General features: G+C 41.8%; 1 protein-coding gene across 1 annotated transcript in view; it reads right to left on the bottom strand.

Moving 5' to 3' along the window:
• CLINT1 (clathrin interactor 1) overlaps positions 1 to 15,222 on the bottom strand; it is a 44,817-nt gene extending 29,595 nt beyond the window's left edge. Inside the window, exon 1 of the mRNA XM_064725112.1 lies at positions 15,050 to 15,222. Coding sequence (XP_064581182.1) covers positions 15,050 to 15,090 — 41 coding nt within the window. The 5' untranslated portion in view covers positions 15,091 to 15,222. The remainder of the gene's footprint in view (positions 1 to 15,049) is intronic.
• Between the last annotated feature and the right edge of the window lie 10,004 nt (positions 15,223 to 25,226).

Raw genomic sequence — 25,226 nt, 5'->3', positions numbered from 1 at the left:
TTCATCTCTTCCAAAGTTCAACACGCTGTGGTCACACAAGAGCAGCTGCATAGTCCCAAAAGAAGTGGGCATATGAAATTTGTGTAACCTTTTGTAACTGCAGGACTAAAGAGACTTCCAGATGCATGCTGTGACTCAGTTTGCTATTGCTCAATCCTCACACTTATTTTGCCACTCTGCTCCTTACACTTCAGCTTTTTTCTTCTATAACAAACAAGCTGAAACAATTTAAGCTTTTTTTTTTAAGACTAAGTACCTCTCGTTATAGAATTCAGACTGCACTTCAAGAGTCAGGAAATGCCATCATAAATTTTCCACCACGTGATTTACTCTTAATTTTTCCCTATTTGTGATCCAGTCAGGTAACATGACTCCTATTGGAAACAAAGGTTTAATCAAATAGGACAGAGTGTAAGTGAAATCTAATAGAAAAACCACTTCTGTAGAAGGCTTTTTATATTAATAAAATACCAGCACAAAAATGTCAATCCCAATAAACTCTGCTAGACCATTACAACATAAAACTAGAATTTAAATACATTTTTTTGGGGGAAGAGAGACTGAGGAACTTCTACACATAGTTTACAATCTCCAACCAAATGTGTTTCTTAGGGTTTTGTAGCATTTATGTAACTTTAAGTGTAACTTTCCCTGAAGATAAAAAGTTGGTTTCAGACAGAAAGCTGGTTCATAAGGTGTGGCCTAAATCCTCCCCAAAATTAGTATCAAGTGCTACTTCCTTCCTTGTAGGCACACAGAATTGAGAGACCACATTCAAGCCCACAGCTCAAGTATTTTATGAAATCTTCAACAGATAAAGAGACTCACAAGTACTCCCAGGCACTGAGTTTTCAGGGTTAGGGCACAATATTTTGATTCTGAGAGACAAATATTAACAGGAATGATAAGGTCCTCTCCTTCTTTCAAAACAACGAACAAAAGGGACAGAAGTTTTCAGAAGACAAGGAAGTGTAGCTATGCTCAGCATGAGGCACCAGTGAGCTTTGAAGCTGTACAACTCCAACTCACTTGTGTACCTCAGACTTCCTATTGTTGACCACAAAAAATTTTGAGAGTGACCTTGAATGGAGGCAAAAGATAGGGAGGAGAAAGAAAGAAACCAAACCACCAACTTCACTGTAAAAATAATACACAGGATTATGTAGGTGTGACACTCCACACCCTCCCAGATATTCTGTAGTGACTTCTTAAGGAAGTACCTCAAATTTTCAGAATTTCAGATGTGGCATTAGTGCTTTAAGAGGACCCCATAAGGTACCAGTGCTTTGATAAGCCCCACTCACCCTCTGCACCTCCTGCAGCTCTGTGCTCTTTGTCACCATTCACTCACTACTCATTTCAAATATGTTCACCAACAACTTCATACTATTTTTCTGACACCATGAAGAGCTTGTACAAGTTCTAAGCCCACAGTAATGCACCAAGTGGCCAAGGAAACCTCCTGATGCCATGCATGCTTGAAGTGTATTAACTGAACAGTTACAGGTAAGAGATTTTACTTGGAAAAGCAGGAACATTGTACAGGAGTCAGTGCACCTGTGAACAGCACAGATCCATTCAGTGACATTAATCACAATGAATTCTAAATAATCCAAACTTTCCCTACTCAAAGAACTGTTTCAATTATTTGTCAGTTGACAGAGTCTTTGGTGAGGACAGAAGAATGAACATGCAGTTATATGGAGTTTAATATTGCCAAAAACCAACATCCCAACATTAATGGGCCATGCTTAATGATCCTTGTAGTTTCAGCTATCCATTCATTGCAAGCTGAGTACCATTAAAACATTGCCCTAATTCCAGAATCATTACAAATTAAGCATTGCTCTAAACACATGCTTGCTGTTCCACCAGGGAGGGCTGAAAAAAGTTTAAACAATGCAGGCACTGAAGCTTTTAACACACAAACTGATCATTCTCTGCTGCCATATCACCACTTTGGCACTGTGACATCCCAGGCACCCCTGCACTTTGCAGTATCAATTTCCTTCTGAAATCATTTTTTGAGGAATAAACCTGAGGTAACTCCTCTAAGCCAACAGTAAGTGCCTGTTACAAGCTCTCTGATCAGATTCAGGGGCAAAGTACAGAACATGAGCAGGTCAGTCTGGAGTTCCACTCTGCAAGTGCTGCCCTTGTTACCTCCAGAGCTCCAACTCCAACCAGCTCCTCTCCCTGGCCCTTCAGGCTGCAGCAGCCAGGGTCAGACAGCAGCAACCCAACTGCACATAAACCACACTCACTGAACACACCAAACCTTCTACAACAAGCTGCTCTCTCTCCCCAACACCCAGACTGCTGGGAAGGGCTTGCAGCTTCCTCCTGCCTTTACACAGCCATGACTCTGCACAGCTCCCCATTGCACTTGTGTGGTAGCAAAGCATTGCAACACATTCCTAGGAAAGCCTGGGACGTGTATCTCATCAACACAAGCATGGTCCAAGTAGCAGGTGAAGCAACTAATCCAGAAAACCTTCAACTGCACTTTTAATATGGCCTTGTGCCCTGGAAAATGCCCTAAGGCTGAGGCAGAAGCTGAACTGCACTTCTGAGCAGGAGAAAGGAAGAGGAAACAACAGTTCATACCAAATAATCAAATTGCAGGTTCATAAGCAGTTGTTTCCTTCATTTATGCAAATGTCCTGCAGTGGAATTGCTAAGCAGGAGGTATTCAGGAGTGAGATCACTACCTTTATCCTGGCTATTATAAAGTGAAGTGCATTTTCATTTACTAAGCTTACTTCTAAGCTTACAGGAATTAATTCTACAGTTGCTATTGTTTGCAAAAAGACCCAAAATGTGCCACCTCACCATCAGATCTCAGACCCTCTATATCTGGAAAATAATCAAAATAAAACCAGAAAATTAATACCAATGTCACTACAGAGAAGCTGATCAGCTTCTCTTCTCAAAATTGGTTCCTTTCAGTCTGCCTGTTTGCTATTGAAGCCGAAAACAAGGATTTTTCCATTATTTCATGAAGAGCAACAATAGCTGCTACACTCAATAGCTCAAATGCACCTGCAGAATTTCCTTTCATATCCAACACTGAAATCCCGCCCAGAAGACCATTACATGTCAGACAACATAAGGAAGATGCTGTCTTTGTGTAAGATTACATGGAATATGTCTGGATGCCAGAAACTTATTTCTTGACTCCGCTGCACACAGACAGAGAACACAATCAAGATCCTTCAAACTTCTGTTTCAGTGTCTCCAAAACTATCCTCTCCCTCTTCCCAAGAAGGAAGCCATTAAAACACCAAAACCTTTCCCTGCATCCCAACTCGCTAACAAGAAAGAACAAGAAATTCAACATCTTATAATTAAATTGCAATTAAGGCTCTGCAGTCTCACAGCAGGTACTTTGTACACCTTTAGCATAAGCAGGGCTGTGCAAGGGGAAACCTTCTCAGTATTATAATCTGACAATTTCAAAAGATGTTCATTATATTGTGGAAAGACTAAAGGCAAGTATGTAGTGATAATTTAGCAGAATATGCTGGGAGCATCCAAGATTTTACAGGTAGAGACAAAATACAGTTCTCTTCCTGAACTTGCTCTGCCCTCAGACCTTTAGTCCTGAACACCTTGGAATAGCACAATTATTTCGTTTTCCAACAGAAAGTTTTAAAAAAACCCCAACCAAACAAAAAGCCCCAAATACTTTCCTACTTCAGATCCTTCATCTGTTAATAAACCTGAATTACTACACTTCTCTGCTACAAGTTTATCCAAGAATAAAAAGTAATCACCATAATCCTAAATAGACTAAACTTGCTTAATACCAATTGTCCTTAGTAATTTTATTTTCCATGAAGGTTGGTTACAACCTTGCAGTCCTCCTGTTGCTGTATTAAGCAGCTGAACAAAGAAATTTTGGTTAATAGTTAATGACAGTGTCCTCCAGAGCTATTCAGAGCTGAGTATCTAAAAATGGGCACGAGCAGTAAGAACACAGCATTCAGAACAAGTATTGCAACAGCAATGTCATTTTAATGTTATTTCATTAAAATTTTTAGGTTGGTATCTCACATTAACTAAAAAGCTTGGCAAACAAAACCCCACAAGTTCACAAACATGCACTTTGACTGAAAGCAAGTCTTCTTTTGTGAAATGAATCTGGTCAATTACAGACAAATTAACTTTCCCATTTCCAAGCCATGTTTATTTGTGGAGGATAATGATGTTTCCTCTCCTTTCATAGGTATCCCTTTGTTAAACTGGTTCCTCCAGGAGATCAAGTAACTCATGTCCTAAAAAGGTAACAGGAGCTGCTCCATTTGCCTCAGAGACCCAGTTTCTGGTTCCTGACCACACAGAGATGGTAATTTCAAATGACACTGTGCATTTGCAACAAACAAATTTCACAATGGCTCAACACGGGCACTATTTATTTATTTGCCCACTAATGGTAAGATCACTGGATTTTCTGAGCTAATGTCTGCAGCTACAGGAGTTACAGTTATTGTGTAATTAACAAAAAAACAGCTCTGGCAGGCTGAAGGCTGAGACTGCATTTGCCAATTAGGAGTCTATTAGCACTACGTTTTCAAGCTGTCTCAAGAAATGCAATCAACTGTTTGGTAGCAAGGAGAGCTAGAACATTGTGATAGAAGTTAACTCATATAGGCAATAAATACCTCTGAACAGAGAGTTTCCCCCCACACACTTCCCATGATCATATAGAGACACAGTTTAAATAATTCAGTAATTGTCAAAACAAGGAATAATTAAAAGTGACAGCAATCTTTAAGATATCAGCTCTATTAGATGTAAGTTATCAAGGCTAATTTATTTTTCAGAAGATGCATTCACCTACTGCAACTCCAATAAAACTATTTAAGGTTATCAAAAGCCTTCTTCTCTTCACATCCCAAATGATCTTAGAGAACCTTTCAGCTGAGTAGTCTTGGAGAATGCAAAACAAAGCACACACCTCCAAAAATCACACAGGGAGGTATCTGTTTACTAAGCATAAAGTAATGTCTTGAGAGGAAACACTGAGCACAGTCTGCAACCTACATGAGGATGACTCTAAACAGCTTGACAGGATGGGGAGAGTAACCACCAAGAAACATATTTGTTGTTCTGACTCAGAATGGAGTAGAGGAAAAAAAAAAACCTCCCTAACTCCCAATAGATCTCATTATATTACAACAGATTAGAAAAAAATGCAGGCAGTCTCATTAAATAAGTTGAATATACATTAATATTTCTAATTGTATCCCAAATGAACCAGCTAATATCTATTAAGCATGCAGTAAATATTGAACTGGTCAGGATAGGACACACCCTTTGGATGAGGGGAGGAAAAAGTTCAACAACTTTGAGGTGGTTTCCTTATAACTCAAACAGACCCTGATAACATTGGTGTCATGGTAGTTTCATTCTTAGTGGCAAACCAAACACCTCTAGGAAGATTTAATCTATTTAAAGTAACAGTCTATACAGAATACCCACTTCTCCACTCGGATATAACCCAAATATATATCACCAGTATTTCTATTGCAATAACCTGCAGAAACTGAATTGAAAGCTTCTCATATGAAGATCTGTTGGATCCTGAGATCAATTTGAGCCTGAATGATTCAAAGTAGCCCCACACAAGTCACTAAACTGTATTTCAGTTTACTTCCTTTCTCAGAAGTTTGTGAACTTCCAACCAGAATATTGGTGCTAACCCTCCCCAGTGATACAAACAGAAAGGTTGGCTTGGGGCCTTCAAGTTGTGATATATGACAGGAGAACAACCTTAAATAAATTTAAACTTGCAGCTAACAAACCACTAAGGGTACAGTTTTAATTAACAAAAATATGTAGAAATGTCTTATGGTGGAAAAAGGCTCCCACAGTTGACCTTCCTGTCCTTTCCCCATCACCACAAGCGTTTGTGGTGCCATGAGCAGATGTTTGCAGAACATGTGGCCAAATCAGTGATGAACCCTAAAACCATTATGGGGGCTCTTTTAGCTCTTATCAGCAAAGAGCACAAGCAAATACTGAACCATACACCAGCAGCACAAGGAAGGCAAAGACAGGGAATGGCCAGGTATAAAAATGAGTTAGTTCTGTATTAGTAGAAAAATAATCTTAAAGCTCTTCAACCTGCTTGTGAAATCACATGCTGAGGGTGTATTGCTCTCTACTTGTACTTTGCCCCCAGCCACTTATTCTTGCCCAAGCACCATTCCCTCCTTTATGCCAGGACAAATATTTGTGTGACGATGGAGTTAACTATGCCAGGGAAGCAATCCAGCGGAGAACTAACTTGGCAAAAACAACTGGTTACTCAGAGATCCTCTCATCAAGCAGAAAGTCTGCAAGTGCCAGCAAAGGGAGAGAAGTGTGCAGGCTGTGGCAGACAGGAGGCTGTGAAACCTCTTTCACCATCAGCCTACGCTTCCACCGAGTGTGAAACTACAAACTCTGATTTCATGGCTTGGGTTATGTTTTCTTATTGGTGAAGGTGCTGACTGTGTTTGAGATTTCAGGGCAACTGCAAGGGGAGATTTAACTTTGTGTCCAATGTCCTCCACTTACACAAGAACTTTAAGGGTCCCTCTCATCTCGTTTACCATCTCAACACTGCTTCCTCAAGTGTGCAACACAGTTGTATGGCAAATAAGTTTAAGGAACTACTCTAACTCAAACCCAGATAATCTAAAAAATCCTTTTGGGAGAGAAAGAGCTCCCAGTTGGGTCTGTTCCTCTTTCCAATTCCTCACACAGGAACCCAATCACCATCATTACACAGCACACAATGCAAGAATAAGTAATGAATACTCTTTCTAACTGGTACTGAAATAATACTCAAGAGTACTCAGAGCATAAGAGTACTTTTACACAGCTTTCTGGAAAGAAGCAAGGTACCAACTTGCACCAATTTCACGTGACCTTACCTTAGCACATCTTTAATAAAAAAGTACACCCCAGTTAGAGTCAGATCTTGTTTTGCAGAGGCAGAACAGGAGGACCATTTCGTTCTGGAGAGTTCTGCTCTTCTACACAACTGCTCTTTCTAAAGAGGCCACCAGGCATCGTTCAAGCTCAGCTGTGTAACAGCTCTTCATTCCAAATGCAACAGGTAAATAAAGCTCCTGCTCCAAACCAAAACACGACAGCAGCTGTCAATCCTTGTGTCTGACTGGGTCCATATTTGACCTGTGTCAATAAGATCCAGATCACTGCAAGGAGCTGGAAAAAGACCAACTGCAAATCTGACTATTCACTTGGTACATGTGCTACTAATTCTGCTTTTCATTCTCTTGCTCTTCATTAGTTCTGCGTTATAAATACAAAAAATTGAAATAAGCATTTAAACAAAGTCTGTGAAACAGCCAACTTTTAACAAAATGTTATGCCATTGTACAGCTTTGTATCAGTAAAAAAAAAACTATTAAAGGGAACAGCTCTTCTCAGGGAGTTTCAATTTCCTGCCCCTCTTCTCTGAATACTATCTCAGTTTAAGTTCAGAGCACACAGTGGTAAAAGTTCCTCATCAAGCACATGCCAGCAAAGTATTTGAAACATACTTGAAGCAACAGGTCAGCAGGCCAGTCACACTCTGTATGTTGGATATGAGCTCAAATTGGAATTCTTGCATTATGGCTTTGGACAAGCTGTACTCACACTTCAGAATAATCAGGGAAAGATATTCCAAAAGTTTCAGAATGAAGCACACAACTCTCAATCATTACATTTTTGTGTTCTTCATCCTGTGAAGCAATGCTTCACTCATTCTCCAATGGCTCATCTTTGTTTTTAGAAATAAACATAATTTTCATATAAATACAGAAATTTATTTAACACTTGAAATGAATGGAGACAAATATAAAAGAATCAGATCAGCATTTTAAAATTGTATTTTAGGACAACTGCAACACTTATAGTTGCACACTGAAATAGCAAAGCCTGAGGAGAAAAAGCAGTAGTGTGTCCAATGCTTTGGAAGTAATTATACCTTGTATATGAAATAATTATGCAAATCAGCTAATATTCTGTAATACACTAACTGGCAACACAACCAAGAGAATTAGCACAGAACTGAGTTAAGCACCTTGATCCTTTTGCTCACAGCTGCACACAGTGATGTAGGTAAGGCTCTTATCCTTCACCAGTTTCATGCAGGAGCCCAGTCCTGCTTGGCAAGGGCACACAAAACTCTGCTTTAGAGACATTTCAAGAACACAGAAGTTGTCACACATACATCACTCAGATTCCTTGAAAATACATTAAGCCAACACCTGAGCTAGCCTTACACAACATAACACAGACTATTGTCAGCTACCACAGGGTGTAAAATGGCAATAACACATTTGAAGGAGCACTGACAAAAGCACCACTTGGAGTGTGCTGATGAAACTCTGTGCTTGGCCACAACTACCCTATGCCAACTCTTAATAAATCCATCAGCTTGTCATATTTGCCTGTTTGATGGATTACTGAATATTCACCAGCTGAATATTCAAACAAGAGAACACTGTACCTATGTATGTGAGATAACAGAGCATAATACTTTCAGAGATGCTTATCTCCCATACTCAATTACATGGCCCAAAGACTTGAACCCTTTTTCTTCCTTATTAACACCAGCAACTTTCTGCAGGTTTTTTAAGGGAAGGAGGAAAGCCTGAAGAGGTAACTTGTACTTGGCAGACACAGCCATGCCTGGCTGCAGAGCCAAATGCTACATTCAAACCCAGCCCTCCTTTGTATTGCCAAGACTTTCTTCTCTCTCTCAGCTCTCTGGTAACCAGGCAGAGGACAAACTCTTCCAGGGCTGAAGATCATCATCATCATCTGGCTTGTAACAGTAATACAAAATGCTGTTCTTAAAGCAGCTATCAGCAGGGCTCCTCTTTAGCAGCAATAGGAGAATAACTCATGCAGTGAGGGTTAACTAACTGTCCCTTACATAAAACTGAGCAAGTGTTCACTGCCCTGAAGATCTTGCTTATGCAAACCAAAATAAATCTTAAATATAGAGAAAACTAAATGATCCTGGGACTGAAGCAAAGAGTTTACAAGAGATTCAGATAGCAATGGACAAATGTTAGACAGTCATTTACTCTTCTGCTGGATATATTTTAAGATGGATCATTTACAATAATACCTGCTATTACTGAATGAGCAAACAGCATTTCATTAAAGAGCTCAGGAGTCTGGGTGGACAAATGCATGAACCACAAGAAAATTGCCTGTAAATAAGAACAATTACAGGCACATTAAAAAGAGAAAGCAGTTAGGCTGGAGGATTGAAAACCCCCAGCTAAGGGTACATGGGGTCCTGCCTATTTCTGGCCAAACATGAGCATTCCAAAGGCAGAGAGCAATCAAAAGTCAATGCAAGGTCTGTAATTGTAGGGTAAATGACTGGGGTGCACTTATCACATCAGTGTCCTGCAGACATAGCATGAGGCAGCAGACAGCAACAGGAGACTGGAAGTCAACAAATGCAGATTTTTAACTGTTACCAGCACAATGTGAAGTGGTTTACTTGACAGAATTATCTTACCAGCTTCCCTCATCTGTGACCTGGGAGTGAAGTGCAGGGTCTCATTACATGCTTTAGGTTACAACAGCAAGAAATTGCAACAACAACAGAAACAGTAATTCATGCTATTTTACCAATAATTTACCCTCCTCTTTACAGATTGTACAATTAGAAGCACTAAAGAAAACATGCTGTTTATCAACCAGAACTTCTCCCCTGCCTAGCTCTACTGGAGCTCATGACAACAGCTCCTTTAATCCTTCCTTTTCCCCAAACACTAAAAAAATCCTTTCTCTTTGCATAGCTGTAGCAAACGAATAAATAACAGAGGGCCCAAGTGGCTACATCTAAAATACACTTTAAAGTGTTATAATGCTTCCTTATTACAATCAATTCTAAACAAGACTATTTGCTCTCCATTTAAAAAGAAATTAAACTATTATATACTGGGCAATTCATCAAGTTTGTGAAGCACATGGAAACAGCTCTGCAACACAAGGGAGTGCAAACACATTCCTGCTGGGCCACTAGGAAGGTGTGGCTAAGAGCAGTAGTAGCAAAGCTGGGCTCAGGTGGGCAAAACAGAGCTGGAAGGAGCACAGAACAAAACAGGAATATCTGCCATATCCCTATTCCTAGCAAGAAATTCACAGGCCCTCTCCTTTCACTTAAGTGACAACTACCTCACCTGAATTAAAGCACATCTGGATAATACTGTCCTAACTACATTCAGATCTGTCACCTTCACCCCTCTTTTATGAGGCTGTTTCTTGTCCTTTAAAGTGTGGAAAGGTGTTTAAAAGGAGCTCCCTCACATTAAGGTCATGCATGCAGAAAATCCCAAAAGCTAAGAATGGCAATGGAACGTTAAAGAAAGTGGCTCTAAGGTCTCACCACACTCTTACATAGGCAGCAATCTGATCTCAATGGGTCCAAAGGTTTTCCAGCCTGCCTGCTGCATGTCCTACATGTCTGTGACAGAAACCAGGCAGCAAAAATGTTAACATGACATATAACAGAGAAGTTATTGCAATGAGGAGCCCAGCTGGCCTTGCTACCTATATACACACCAATCCTGTGCTCTGCTTTGAGCTGAACCCCTCGTGCAGGTTAACAACATACAGGAACCTTTCAGTAAAATCAGAATCAGCAGTTTCTGCTTCAAGAAGAAGAAATTCAACACAACTAAAAAGAGATGATGGCGTGGCTTTTGAACTTGGCCACTAGGCAAGCTGATATCTCCAAGTTCCTGACAAGTTAAAATGTGTTTTAGCAGGAATTCTTAATATTCCTTGTGGTTTTTTTTAAAGCCATGGGGTTTTGTTTGTAGACCTCTCCTAGAAATCTCACAGGGAACACAAAGCACATCATGTTCTTGTCCAGTAAGATTTAAAAGTGAAGTTACCAAGGTGCATAACACTCTGTATTTCCACAGCCAGGACTCCTGAACTCATTCTCAGTGACCACAATGGCTTTTGCCAGCTCTGTTATCACACAGTGAAGAGAAACTTGGTTAAGGCCCTTGGTGATTGGATTATCTGTACTGATACACCTATACCAATAAAAATATGATTTTCCTGGTGCAAGCTGCCCTACACAGTACCAGGCAGGCTGCAGATCCCCGGTCTCCTGCAGCTCACAAGCAGTAAATGCAACACAGCCTCAAGTTTCACCACAAGTGCAGGATTGTTTCAAGCAGGCATGGGGTAACCTGAACTCTGCCATGGGTGCCACAATAGCTGGCACTGCTCTCACCAGAGCAGAGACAAAGCTGCAGAGCAGGGCAGGGAGGCAGACCAGACTCCTTCCCACCTGCCAAGTGTTCCTGCAGCTCACAGTGTGTGACATGTGTCTCTGTGTCTGTCACAGCAACTGGCCACCTCCTGCTGCAATGCTGAGGAGCACAGGCACACTGCAGCCCTCAGCCCAGCCTGTGACAGAAGAGAATGGAACAAGGAATCTCTGCCATCGCCTCAGGAGTGACTCAGAACTGCCACCTGACTCACCAACTTTGCACCAAGCACCACCCTGGCCCTGAGCCATCAGAAACCTCTGCCATTTAAACAGCGCTCACTGTCCTGGAGCCAACCAGCTGAGCACAGAGGGCTGCGTTTATTTTCCAACTGTTTCGTTTACTTTTCAAATTCAGTTTTAAATTACTGAGGAAAAAGAGCCCATACAAGTGAACACAAAAGTGAAAAGCTGCCTTCTTAAGTTAATTTATTCACATAATAATAAGAAATAGAATTTACTCCAGAAGAAATAAGAGTACATAGACCTGTACCTTCTAAACTATTAACTAACCAAAAATTTAATATAATTTCACATACTTTAAGAACTCTTGAACAACTGCAGTACCCATTAAGAGATTGGAGGGTGGAAGAATTTTGACAGTTATTTTGAAATTGCAATAATAAACCTCATGACAAGCTGATTTTACTAGGTACATACAGGTTTTATTATAACTGTTTATTGCAACCTCACTTACAATGCCCAGCCAGAAACAAAGTATTACTGTTCAAACCTAATCAAGGTACTTAATATTTAAAGGAGGGAGCTGCACTGGCATTGAAAAGCAGTGAAGTTAACAAAGGGCAGAACAAGACACACAACAAAAGGATTCCACCACATCCTAGAGCAGTAAATCCAATACTCTACCAGAGCCTTCCTCCTAAACTTCAAATACAATAGGACCACACTCAACATCTAAATAACTGTCTCGTGCACAACAGGATGCAGGTCCATACTTTGGAGTTACTAGAAAATGCTACCATAAAAATAAGAGGTGATTGTGAAAGGAATTACAAAGCAGAATTTACCTGATGAACTTCATTGCCCAATTCCAGTCACACCAAAGAATATATAGAGACCAAATACTTCAAAAATACTAAACAAATTTGAATTTCTGATATGTATTTTGCAGTTGCTAACTTATTTTTAGGTTCTAAGACTGATGAATGTTAGCAGATTACCATTTTAACCTGGGTTTTAGCATTTAAAGTAACCCACAGCTGTTTATCATCACTTACAGAACCTTCACACACCAAAGTATCTGAGAATTGTGTAAGAAAAGTCCTTCATGTTGAAATAGCTGACCTAACCAAGCTCTCAGTCACTGAAGCACAAATAAGGATAACAAAATAAACCTCAGATGAGTAAATTGAAACTCTAAGATAAGTATCAGCTGAATATGAAACCAAGATGCAGAGCTCTAAACCACTATCAAAGCTATCAAGGAAAATTTCAAGCTATTTGCACATTTTCAAAATCCCCATAAAACCATATTCCCTTTTTAAGGAAAGAAGGGCAGTTTCTTGCTGGAGTTCAGTTTGCTGCTGCCACAGCATCAGCTGTTATTTATGAGGCAGATTATATCATTTAGCTTCCTCTGCAGAGAATTTTGTAAGTCATGGCCTTAAGACAGAAGACATTATGACAAATCTGCACCACACACAATGGGACTATTGATCCTGATGTCTCTAAATACTATTTACTCTGCAGGCTCCACCTTCCCCCTGCCCCTCCTCCCCCCCTTTTTTTTTTAATAAACAATCTGCTTTATTTGGATAATGTTATTCCCATAAAACTGAGGTTTATTTAAAAAAACACGGTTTTTATTACTGGAACTGTTGCACCTGTTCTGGAAACAGAATGTCTTTTCCAATTCAGATTTTGATGTAGTGTTGGACTTACTTATACCCTTAGAAGTAAACATTTTAAAACCAGTGACAATATTATAATGCTACAGTGATCATTAATCCTACAGACAAAAAAGTACACAAGTAAAACTTAGAAAAAACTTTATTTCTCTGCAAGGTGCTGGAACCCAAGCCAGGGTTGTGCTCCTAAATACCTCATCTGTCACATTATTAAAACTACTTTACCCAGGGCTGACTTTGTATACAAGAAGCTGTAAAAAGTAAATAACTTCCTCAGGACAAGACTTAATCACAGTGGTTTTTGAATGTCATCCAAATCTTGGCCTAGAAAAGTCTCAGTCTAGTACAAAGCACCTTGAGCAGAACAGCTGATTATCATGAATAAGCTGACACTTCTCTTCAGTTTGCCTTTAAGTCTATACATCACACAGACCCTTTGAAAAGCTGTTTGGAGAAACAAACATTTCTAAAGAAGTTTACAACAGAACCTCAGTTTTGAAAGACTTTTGTCTTGTAAGGGCAGGTACAGCTGTTTGTCATTAATATCATCTGGTAGATACCAATCTACAGACCTTCAGCCAGTTATTCCTCTTAGCATTCCATAATTTATAGAACACAGAATGGTTTGGATTGGAAAGTAACTTTAGGGAGCATCTAGGCCAACCCCCTGCCATGAGCAGGGACATCTTCAACCCACAGAATTCCTGGGGTTGGAAGGGAGCTCTGGAGACCATCCAGTCCCACCCTGGAGCAGGTTGCACAGGATCACATCCAGCCAGGTTTGGAAGATCTCCAGAGAAGGAGACTCCACAGCCTCTCTGGACAGGCTGTTCCAGTGCTCTGTCACCCTGAAAGTAAAGAAGCTTTTCCTCATATTCACACAGAATTTCTGTGTTTCAGTTTGTGCCCATTGCCCCTTGTCCCATCACTGAGCACCACTGGAAAGAGTGATGGAGAAGTGCTCCAAGCTTTCCCCTACAGGCTTATTGTTTGAGGAGGCAAAACAATCTTTGTTAAGCTCTCCACCACACCAAATTTCTCTCATGCCAAAAATAAAGGAGAGGCTGACACACGCAGCAGTAACATCATGCTCTCCATCTGCAACATCGATCACGCTAACCAAGTCCATAGACAAGTATTCAGCGGGAGGAGGCTCTATTCTAGGAAACAAACTTGTAAATATCTGAGCTATTTAAATGTGTAAGGGCATCTCAGCCCAATACCACTCTGAACGCCCGGGGTTGGGAGTCAATGGCAATGGCAGCCCAACCTGTCCTTAGGAAGGAGGGAAACACTTTAAAGAGCCTGTGGTGACTTGGAAGGCTCTCTGAAACCTGCAGGTGATTCCTTACCTCCCTCCTGCTTGGAGAGAATTCTCTGTTCCCCCTCAGGGGCCTAAGGGCCACGCTGGGAGCCAGTCCAGCAGAGCCAGACTCCAAGGGCTCGCACACCGAACCGGGCACACACAGACGGAACCCTGGCACAGGAGGGGGCACACGAAGCTGAAACGCTGATCGCCAAGAGCTGGAAGGGCCCAGATGCGCCCGAAAGGGGCGGGAAAGTAGCCAGCCATAATGGAAAGGCCACAGACTACCTGAACAGCAACCCCTGGCTGCCTGCAACCCCGGCGGGACCACAAGGCCACGCCGGGAGGACGCTCAGGGGCGACTCCGGGCAGTCACCGGTGGACAGGAACGGGAGCAGAGAGAGACAGCGGGGCCGGGGTCAGCCGGGCACAGAGGGGGTGTGAGGCCGCCACCTCAGCAGGGGAGGGGCCGCGGCCATGTTGGGGGAGGCGGGGGGAACGCGGGCCCGGCTGAGGGGCCACGGCCGAGCCGCCCCCGGCCCCCCACCCGCGCCCCGCCGTACTTACGCCTTGTCCACCAGCTCCCGCACTTTCCACATGTTCAACATGGAGCCGACCTCCCGGAGACCCGCCCGGTCTCGCTCCCTCCGCCACCGGCCCCAGGAGGCCCCGCTCGCCGCGCTCCGGCCGCCGCCGCCTCCGCCAAGCAGGGGACGCGGCGCCGCTCCCGGAAATGAAGGATCGGGCAGCCCCGCGGGGTGTTGGGAAATGAAGTCTTGGGGAGGGAGGGGCCGGGCGCGGAGCTTGCTGGGCGCCGCGAGGGCTGCCGGGAGTTGTAGTTCGCGGCTGTGCGCGCGGTGCCTGCCGGGAGCGGGCGTGAGGAGGGGCCGGGCCCGGGAGAAACTGACGGGGCTGAAACTGACGGGGCTGGGATGAAAGTGACCGGGATGGGATGAAAGTGACCGGGTTGGAAGTGACCGGGATGGGACGAGGCTCCCCCGGCCGCGCCCTGAGGGCTGAACCGCCGCTCTCACATGGCCGGGACCCCGAGAGGTTGTGCCCGTCTGTGGGGCACGGACAACCCGGCTCAAACCCGGGCTCAAAGCTCCCTCACACCCTTCAGCCTGCAGCCTGCATCCACAGCCCACAGGATGGAAAAAGGCTGTGAAATTGTTGGTTAAAAGTCAAAACACTGGCGTAAAACCCATTTTGGACCAGAATGTGGTTTTATACTCGGCTTTCAGCGCGAGGAACTCGTTTCAGAGCAGCATTCTGCCCTTATGGCCGTCCATCTGCTGATCGTGGTGTGCGGCCTGGGGCGAATTGCTGCTGGAATTTCCACATCCCCCAGCCCCAGATTTTGGAAAGAAACTGCTGGAAAAGCAGAGGGGATGGTGCAGCATGTGGGCTGCCCACCGAGGCACTGCACAGGCAGGAACATTGTCTGCACTTCTGGAGAAAGACCAAGCTGATAAAACCCAGGGAACAATCACCCACATAAAAACTAACTCAGGAGAATATTGGCTGTTTTAACACAGTTGCCAACAGGCAAGATCATCTTCAAATATTGTCCAAGCAGGCACTGAGCAGGAATCAGTTACAATGAAAACAGCAAAGTCATCAAAGTGAGTTTTCAATCAGGATTGTCAATTTCATTACATACGTTTATTTTCTTACAAGTTCTATTTAATATGGGTTTTTAATGACCCAGTTTCATTCTTGATGTATGTTTTTTGTTTGTGTCATATATTTTGTCAAAAGACAATATACATCTGCAAACTTTTATCCACATACAAATGCAGAATATTTTCATTTTAGTTATTGTGTCAGAGCTGGCAAAACAAGGCACTAGAAAGACCAGTTGCAATGGCACTTGCTGCTCTAATAAATCACTTCTTTTAAAAGTTAGTGGTTCTCAAAACTTGTCAGGAAAGCTAAAAAGCTCAACTCCTGCCCATTTTCTGACACCCCACTGTATCTTTTCACACAGAGACTTTCACGGCTGCTGTCTCCTGAATATGTCCATGAAATCTGTTTGAATATAAGAACTTCCTGAACACATCATCAAATCCAGCATCCTCTTCCTAACAGCAGTATTAGAGGTTCATTAAGGTGAAGGATGTGGATGGATCAGACCTCAGGTACATCTTTCAAATGTTCATTTTTCTGTGGCTTAGGGACTCAGTTCTGAAGTAAAGTTTTCATGCTAAAACTTTCCCTTTAGGAGCACTGGATGGACTTTTATTTTATGGATTTAATTGATTACTTTTTGAGCCTTTTTAGATGAATCTACATTACACCTCGTGGCAATGAATTCAGTGTTCTGTCACATGACAAAATCGTTCCTTTTGTGTATTTTAAATTGTCTGCTTCATGGCATTACCAGTTCAAGTAGTGTGACAATTGGTACATAACAATTCCCTAGCCCTCTTTTCCTTGTCACTTGCAAATTTAGAAATCTGTTAATTTCTTACTGCACTGTTTATTACTGCCTAAGACTTGCAACGTGCTTAATTTCTGCAGAAGGCTATGACAGCCTAGAGATGTTTTATTGTGGGGGGATGGAATATAAAGATAGTGCAGAAGTTGGTCTCACACCTGAGGAGGTGCAGCTGCACTAATCACCAAAGATTAGGAACACTAACACCTAGAAAAGCAAGCTGGGTGAGGACTCTTGTTGTTCAATATCAGCCTTTTGGTTTTTTCTGTAAGTACACTGATGTTTGTCTTCAGGAGCCAATGATGTTTATAACCTCTGTTTAATGAAGAAACAGAGAAAGTACAACAATTGGAGCTTGCAGAATTGCACCTTTCCTGATTGGCTGGTAATGTTGTTATTTTTAAGTGTGGCTTCAGTCCATATTGGATCAAGATCAGGTTTCTAAATGCAGTTCTGATGAACTGCAAATTCCCCAGATTCTGCTGTGGTGCAATGAAATTGATGTTCTTGTTAGAGCTGGTTTCCTTGAGCAGCTGCAGAGTTCTGAGTGCTGGGGCAGAGCTGCCAACTCATGGGGGGCTGCCAGAGGCAGATTCCAGGGTCCAGACTCAGCCACACCTCAAAGTGCACCTATATCCCCAAAATCAAATGTTCCCACTCCTCACTACTTTCCCATCAGGGATAACATTTGAATTGAAACATTAAGGGTCAGAAGCCATCAGGATTTGGCTGATTTGTTTGTTTTATAGAAATTGTTGTTTCCACGTGAAAAAAAAAAAAATTTACAGCCCACTGTGATCTCACACTTCAGAAAAAAAAAGAGAATTGTGAAGAGTGTTTTAGTTGCAGGCATTGGAGAATAACAATATGCAGAAGAAAGAAAGGCTGAAGCAGGGATTTCGAAGATGAAGGTGAGCTTCTTCTGAGCATTGCTTGCTATGTCTGGATGCAGTAATGGGGCAAGAAGAGATGACTGGCATTTATTGTCAATTTTAAGGTATAGTAAAAAGCAGGTCTTTATGTGACATTGAATGCAACATGAGTGACAGTAATTTTGCCATCCCCATTCTGTCAGCTGCTGATAAAGTGCATGAGCATATGTATAATTTCTGAATGATGTGAAGACACTTTCTGGTTCATAAGTAATTCCTTTAAAAAAAAAATCTGATCAGTGAAGGGAGAGGGTAATGCAGTTTCAAAGCAATGCAATATTCAGCATAACAGGTAGTACTTGTAACATATATCATGTAGAGGAACTGTACTTTATTATAATTTGAGCCATCAATTACAGGAGAAGCAGTTAGAGAAATTGAACTAATTTGAGCACTGCAATAGAGTTTGCACCTGGCTATTCCAGAAGTTAATATGGGCCATTTGGTGCACAAAAAGTCTTGCACATTCCAAATGCCTGGAGAGCAATATTGTTGTTAATATCAACCATATTAATGCACAGTAGAGACATGTCCAAGTCAGTGATTAATTTACAATTAAAATTCAAGGGGGGGAAAGAGGAATGTCAAGGAAAATCACTTTGTGGCAGCATAGGGAGGCTATGGCACAGACTGAGAAACTTTTCATTTAAAGCAGTATTTCCATGATTTCATAAAGCTCTACTTTTTACCCACTTACACAGCTGAAATCTGAATTCCATAGAGTTTAGTTGTTCAAAGAATTAGTCAGTAGGGCAGAAGCAACACTGGGATAATACTTCCTGTTTGTAGGCTGGTTACCATCCAGACTTTTCTAAAAAATTGCAGCTTCTCTGAGTCCAAATGTGTCTTTCTGTAACACTTCCTATCCACACAAACATCATATTCCAACCAGAGAGTCCCTAGGTGGGCTGTTTCAGAACCTGCATTCCTGCTCTGCCACAGAATGGTTTTGCCTCTGCTGAAATCCTCCAGTCCCTTCAATGGGTGTAGAGCTGCTTGTGAAGCTTCCACTACCTGAGCCCACACCACACTCATTTCAGGAGAAAATCTTGAGGGGTGGGCAGCAACAGGGAATATTGGCAGGGAATGGTGGAAAATGTGGGGGGAGTGAAAAAAATACTGAGTGATGTTCCAGTGTTATCCCTCCTCACACTGCCCTGCTGAGATGATCCACCCCTTTACAAACAGCCTTTGCATGGCCTGGACCTGTCTCACTATAAAGGAATGTAGGTAGCAAACTTCAAAGTTTTTTAAGAAGTGAAGATGATTCTATTTTAAGCTTCAGAACCAAGACTGCAACTGCCTGTGTTGTGCTTGTGGAAGACTGGGAGTGCCAGGCAGAGGTGATGATTTATCTCAGGAACTGGGAGGACAACCCTGCCCTTTAGACAGCTTCTTCTGCCAGCAGAGCATGCAGGCAGGCTGAGCTGAATGTTAACTGAATCAGGCTGCATCCTACCCAGTGCTGCTTTTTTTTTCTAGCCTGAAGAAATGAAGGTTGATTCCATAGTGTGAATTTTCACTCTGTCTCCTCACAGTCTTTTGAAATGCTTGAACCAGTTCATTTAGATGAGGCAGAGGTGGTTTGCTCTCTAAGTGAGTTACAAATTTATGCAGAATTCTTACAAGTTGTCTCAAAATAAATGACTGAACAGGAGAGACTTTATTGTTGCTGCTCCTGAAAAGATGTGCTCAGTCTCTAATGAAAAGCATTTAAGGTCAGAGTTCTCAGGGTTCTCCATTGTCCAGTAGCAGTAAATTCTGGCTTTTCCTGTGCCTGGGGCATTCGCAATGTTGCTTTTTTGTTGTGGATTCCCTGATGCCTAGAAAGGGGTGAATTCCCACTGCCAAAATATTACCATTTAATTATCAAACCAATCAACTGTGAGACAAATGTCCCCAGGGAAGCAATCTTCATTAGTTCCAATTTTTACAGAGCTACTTGGGGTTTTTTTGGTTTCTCATTTTCTCCCACATTAGTAACTGGCTGTGTATGCATGTCTCCAAATTAGGATGGAAATGTGGGGTTTGGGGATTGCCAGTTAATGGATAATCTTAGATGTTCTGAGCTTTCCTTCAGGCTGATGATGTGATCTGATCTGACATTGTTCTTGGGGAGGCTTTGGAGATACAGGCTTTAAAATGTTACTGCTGTTAGAAGTTTAAAATACTGGGAAACCCCGTGTGAATTATGTCCTGATGTCACCACAGCTGTCTCTGTCACACCCTTAGGCACCTCCTTTAAGTGGATATGGTACTTCCCATGGAAACTTTAGGAGCTTGTATGTGAGAACTGATCCTCAGTAGAATTCTCTCATACGAGCCACACATGATCTTTATTCGTCTCCTGAAATTCATGTCCAGGTTCCTCAGTCTTTTGTTCCAGCTTTGGTACATTCTAAGACTCTAGAGCCTGGATTGTTGCTGATTGCTGTTGTGCAGCTGTTCCAGTAAGTTCTTTTCTCTACTGACAACAATTCACCTCTCTGGCATTGAAACTACACAGGAGGAGGAGAAAAGGACAGGTCACTCTCTGCTTTTTGTAACAGTCAGCTGCTGACAGATTTGTCTTGGTTAGCAGGCTGGGTTTCACGTTCCAAAATGCCTGTGACAGTGGCCAGAGTTAGAGAACTGGTAGCAGAACAGGGCTGAACCAGAAGCACATGCCAGACTAGTGAGGTCAGAATTCTTGGGGATGGTTGCAGCCTGTAAGTGTTCCCATTTATTACATTGTCAGTTTGATTGTAGTCCAAGTCACTCAGCTTTGTGCCAGATCCCCGAGCCAGAAAGGTCTTGTTTGCCCGATTTCCTAAGGATACAAATCTTCTGAGATCTCCCTGTCTCTGTATTTGTGTCTTTCAGTCCCCTTGCAGTTTCTCTTGGGCCAATTTCAATCGGATGAGATACAGCGGTGGCTGGCTTAAGGATTTGAGGTTGTGTTTTGTGAAAATGCACAGCTGTGTGGAAAGAGATACCACAGGAAAGCTCTGTAAGGATGCAGTGGGAGTGGAAAGGCCGTAGTAGGAGTTCAGTTGGATGCTGAGGATCCCCTTGGAGAGCATTCTTACCCATGTTCCTCAGGGAATTTGTCTTACACACAGGAGACTGAAACCACAAGACACAAAAAGGAAGAGAGGTCTCCTTTACTGCTCTCTGAAAACCTCATTTCACTTTGCCTAAATGACTAACTGGTGCCATAAATGTCTCACATAACCCATCAGATGAAGCCCTACTATGGTTTCCTGTCATCTGTGAACATGAGAGAACAGAGTTGTAGTCTTCCTTCTTCGTGCATCTATTAGCCTCAAAATAACCAAAAGAAATGGCAATTCAAAGTCATCTTCCAGCTGTGGTCCAGGGCAGCTGCTCTTTGGTAAGGCAGAGAAACATGGTCAAAGAAATCCCTGCAGCTTTTTCCCTTAAAGGTCATGGTATGTATTTTCGTGGGTGCAAGCTAAGAAAAAACCCAGGGAGAACTGAAAGCAGTGCTTGAACAGACAAAAATTAGTCTCATTTTCATTTTGGCTGAAAATTAAAACTGGCACAGTAACACTACACAGGATGGTCTTCAAAATCCTCTTTTCAGAATATTTATCTGGACTTGGATCAAAACACAGTAGATGGAGACATTTTCACGGACTGGCAGACTGGGACTCTCCAGGCTGGAATTATCCGGCCAGTTTTAGTCAGAGGAACTGGCTTTCAATCTCAAAGTAGGAGACAATGCCTTAAAGTGCTCCTTTTTATTTTTTTCACCCACCACAGTTTTTAATTAGGTTGTGTTTCAAAGAAAAAAATGGAAAAAAGTGCTGCTGATTTTTCTACCTTCAAATAATAATCAAGAAAGTGCTGTTTAATGAGTTTCTTTTCTCTGTATTACTTCACACAATAATTTATATGCATCAACAGTAAAACAGTGCAAATGCAAGTCCTGTCATGAAGAGATCCAACCTGAGTAACTTCTGTTAGGGGGAAGAAATGGTGTTTTAGCAATTTTGACTTCCATGTTTCCCTCATTCCTTCTTCCCTATTTCCATTGCTTGCATGGAATGTGCTTGTTTTGTTCTTTTTTTTTTTTTTTTTTTACAAAAGTAATGCTTTAAAAGCTGCTGTTGGCTATTAGTATTTTACAAAAGCAAAGTGCAAATACCGTCACCAGCATCAAAGCTACTGAGGTTTTAATGAAATAAAAGGAAAGTTGAAAGAGCAAACTCAGTTTCAAAGGTGAAATTGATAAGGTTTCTTGTTAAGTTGGGAGGAATGTCAGATGGAAGAATGTCATAAATAGCGTGTAGTTCTTGTCTTAAAGAACCAGATCTGTTCCACTGGCATTCAAGTGGACATTGTTTGCAGCACTGAGTAACCTTATCCATAGTTATTTACTACAGCTTCTTTCTTAGGATTATTTGGCCACCATCAGGTGAAAGACCATGAATTGAACATATGAATCACCTCCAGTTCCAAAGTTCTTCTGTGAGGTTCTTGGCAATTCATTCAGCTTCATTCAGTATGGAATTTACTGTGTCTGGACTTTCAATTCTTAGATCCATCAAAGCAAGAGAGAGCCACCATCTCCTCTTTCTCTGATGTTGAGGATCACTTTGGGAACAAAGTGATGCTCATTTCCAGCTGCCTGTCTCCTCCTCCTGGAATAATTGCCAGACAGATCTAAAATTGTGCCTTGCATGCAGTACCAGCCAGTTAAACAAACATGTTGCACAAGACTAGAATGCAGTGGCTGGGTTAATTTTTTTCTTCTTTCTTGATTTCCAATATTTTCAATTCTTCTGGTTCCCATTGGTGTGACCTTTATTTACTGTCTCCCACTGTGTCATGAACTAAATGTTTACCTTTGGATGGAGGCTGAGGGCTGAGTTGAGAGAGGAGATGTTGGCAGCCCTTAAGCTTTGAGGTGCTTGTTCATTGGAGTTCATCAGTTTGGGGACTCCTTGCTGTTTTGGAAGAGAGGAACAGGGAAAAAAAGAGACCATAAATGCTGCTGAACTGAATAAAAGGTTCTGTTATTGGGAAAAGGAAAAAAACCCCAACCAACCTACCACAGAAACAAAGAGGTAAGAGCTCTAGAGAGGCAGGAGTTGTCAAAAAGCCTTCCCCATCAAACAGACTTCAGAGAACCACAGCAGACGGATTTTCAGTAGCAGTCAAATGTAAGAGCGTAGGAAGTTGACATGCTGTCCCTTGGAGAGCCGAGGTATTGACAAAAGACATGCAAACTTGAAAAATGTACATTTGTGGAAAAATCCATCCTGACAAGTGACTGCACTTAAGTCGCCAAATGGACTTCACCCCTGGGATGAAACTCAATTATTGTTGCACATCCAATGAATCCATCCATGGAGAAAGCACATGGCCAATAAAAGGGAACCGTTCAGTAATCAGATCTTTCAAAAACTATTTAGCTCTTTGCCACTGAGTCCCTGCTCTAAGTGACGTGTGCTTCCCTGCAAACCTGCTTGGCTCCTCCACTGGCTGGTGAGGAGTGCTGAGCCACTGGGAGCTCTTCTGCAGCACAAACACATCCTGCACGAGCCACTCAGAATCATTTCTCTAACCCTTCTGAGTTGTCTGACATCAAAGCTTTTCAAATTGCAGCTTGTATTTAGTGCACATGAAGGATGCTTTTGGTTTGGAGATATTTTTACAATCCTGTGAGTATAAGCTATTTATTGCCTAAAGGATTGTGTTAAATGGTTTAGCCCAGTCAAGGCTCCATTAAGTAAGGAGCTTGCAAGCTGCAGTCATTAAGACAGTCTTCCATTTTGAGTGAGGAAGTGTCTTGTGTGCATCTGCTGCTCAGAGTTCATCTTTCCATACCAATATTTAATAGGTACCATCTCTTCTTTTGAGATTACATTATACTTTGCACAATCTGTGTACTTTTTATTTTCCATCTTGATTTCAGCAGTCCACAGTTACTATCATGAGTAAATTCCTCTTAGCAAGAAGTGTATTTTGGGTAATTTTTATTTTCTGATTCACAAATGAAAGCTAGCCCCACTATTGGCCTCGAAGCCATTTGTTTGAGGATGCACCTGCACACATATTGTTTCATAACAAAAGCATCTTTGTGAAACTGAAACACTGCAACTGTTGTTTGGGGAAAACAGGCAACAGTGGCTGACAACAGACGCTTTTAAGAACATGTATATTATGTCCAAGTGTTTCATAAGTTTACTGAGTTGCTATGGCCAGATTTGAAACCTTTGCCTCTTTTACCAGCCATCTAGTTCACTGCTGTGTCTGTCTGTTCTCATAGATCTGTCATGATGATTTTTAGAAGATGTTGTTCTATAGAATAAATTGAATATCCAGTTTTTCATGACAATTCAGAATGCAGTTTCCCTTAGATTTGTGAAATTCCAGTTACAACACTGTGTGCCCACATGTATGTGACATGAACACAGACATCTGCCCTTCCACCCATCAATAAGAGGAAAAATGTCCTGGTGACAAGGATACACAGTTTTTTGTCTTCAATTATTTTTTACTCCCATTGTTTCAACCATTTCATAATCTGTCTGCTTTTCTCTTTACAAGCTGGCAGTTTGGTCTTGGAACATTCTCTGGGCTGCCAAGCAACAAGCTTCTCCTTATTCAGATTTTCAGGGAAAAATGTAGCACATCTGTTTACACTGTCACCCTGACATAAGTTTGAGCCCACTCTCCAGAGTTATCAGGCATTATTATGTCAAGCACCAATGTTGAAGGAGCATCAGCCATCAAGTCTTGCATCATCCCAGCCTCAGAGAAAACTGTTTAGCACAATTTGATTCATATGCTGTGAGTGGATATGAACATGGTACTGGATTTAACTCTTGTTTCAGCCAAAGACTGTTTTAACATTTCTAGCAATGACATTAGCAGTTTTATCTCAACAAGCAAAAAATCTACATTCTTTGAAGAATCTCCTTGGGGAACTGAAAAAAAATCTGCCTTCATACCAAGTAACACATTTTCATAAAAATACCCCATGTTTGCTTCATATTTATGGCAAATCTTCATCACATTCACAAAGTCTATCCAGCAGTGTTTTCTCTATCTAACATTCTTTTCAGCATTGCTGATACAGTGACTCAGCACAACATGAGCATGGTATGCAAGTCTACCATTAGGCAAATATTTCTCATTGTTTGCAGAATCCCTAGAATTCAGCAGAGGAATAGACTGGTATTTGAGCCAAGAAACATCTGAATGTCATGTAAAGTTCAGTTAATTATTTTCTAAATAGTCACCAGCACTGCTCTAGCTTAGAGTAGAGTTCAACTGGTATTGTTGTGATCACACTGGAGCCATTCAGAGAGGGGGAATGCTTGCTTTCATTTTGGTCTGCCTGGTTCCACATTGTGACAGA

The sequence above is a fragment of the Zonotrichia leucophrys genome, chromosome 13, assembly GCF_028769735.1.
Source record: "Zonotrichia leucophrys gambelii isolate GWCS_2022_RI chromosome 13, RI_Zleu_2.0, whole genome shotgun sequence".
Lineage (NCBI taxonomy): Eukaryota > Metazoa > Chordata > Aves > Passeriformes > Passerellidae > Zonotrichia > Zonotrichia leucophrys.
The sequence above is the reverse complement of the archived record's forward strand: the minus strand, read 5'-3'. Positions and strand labels throughout refer to the sequence as shown.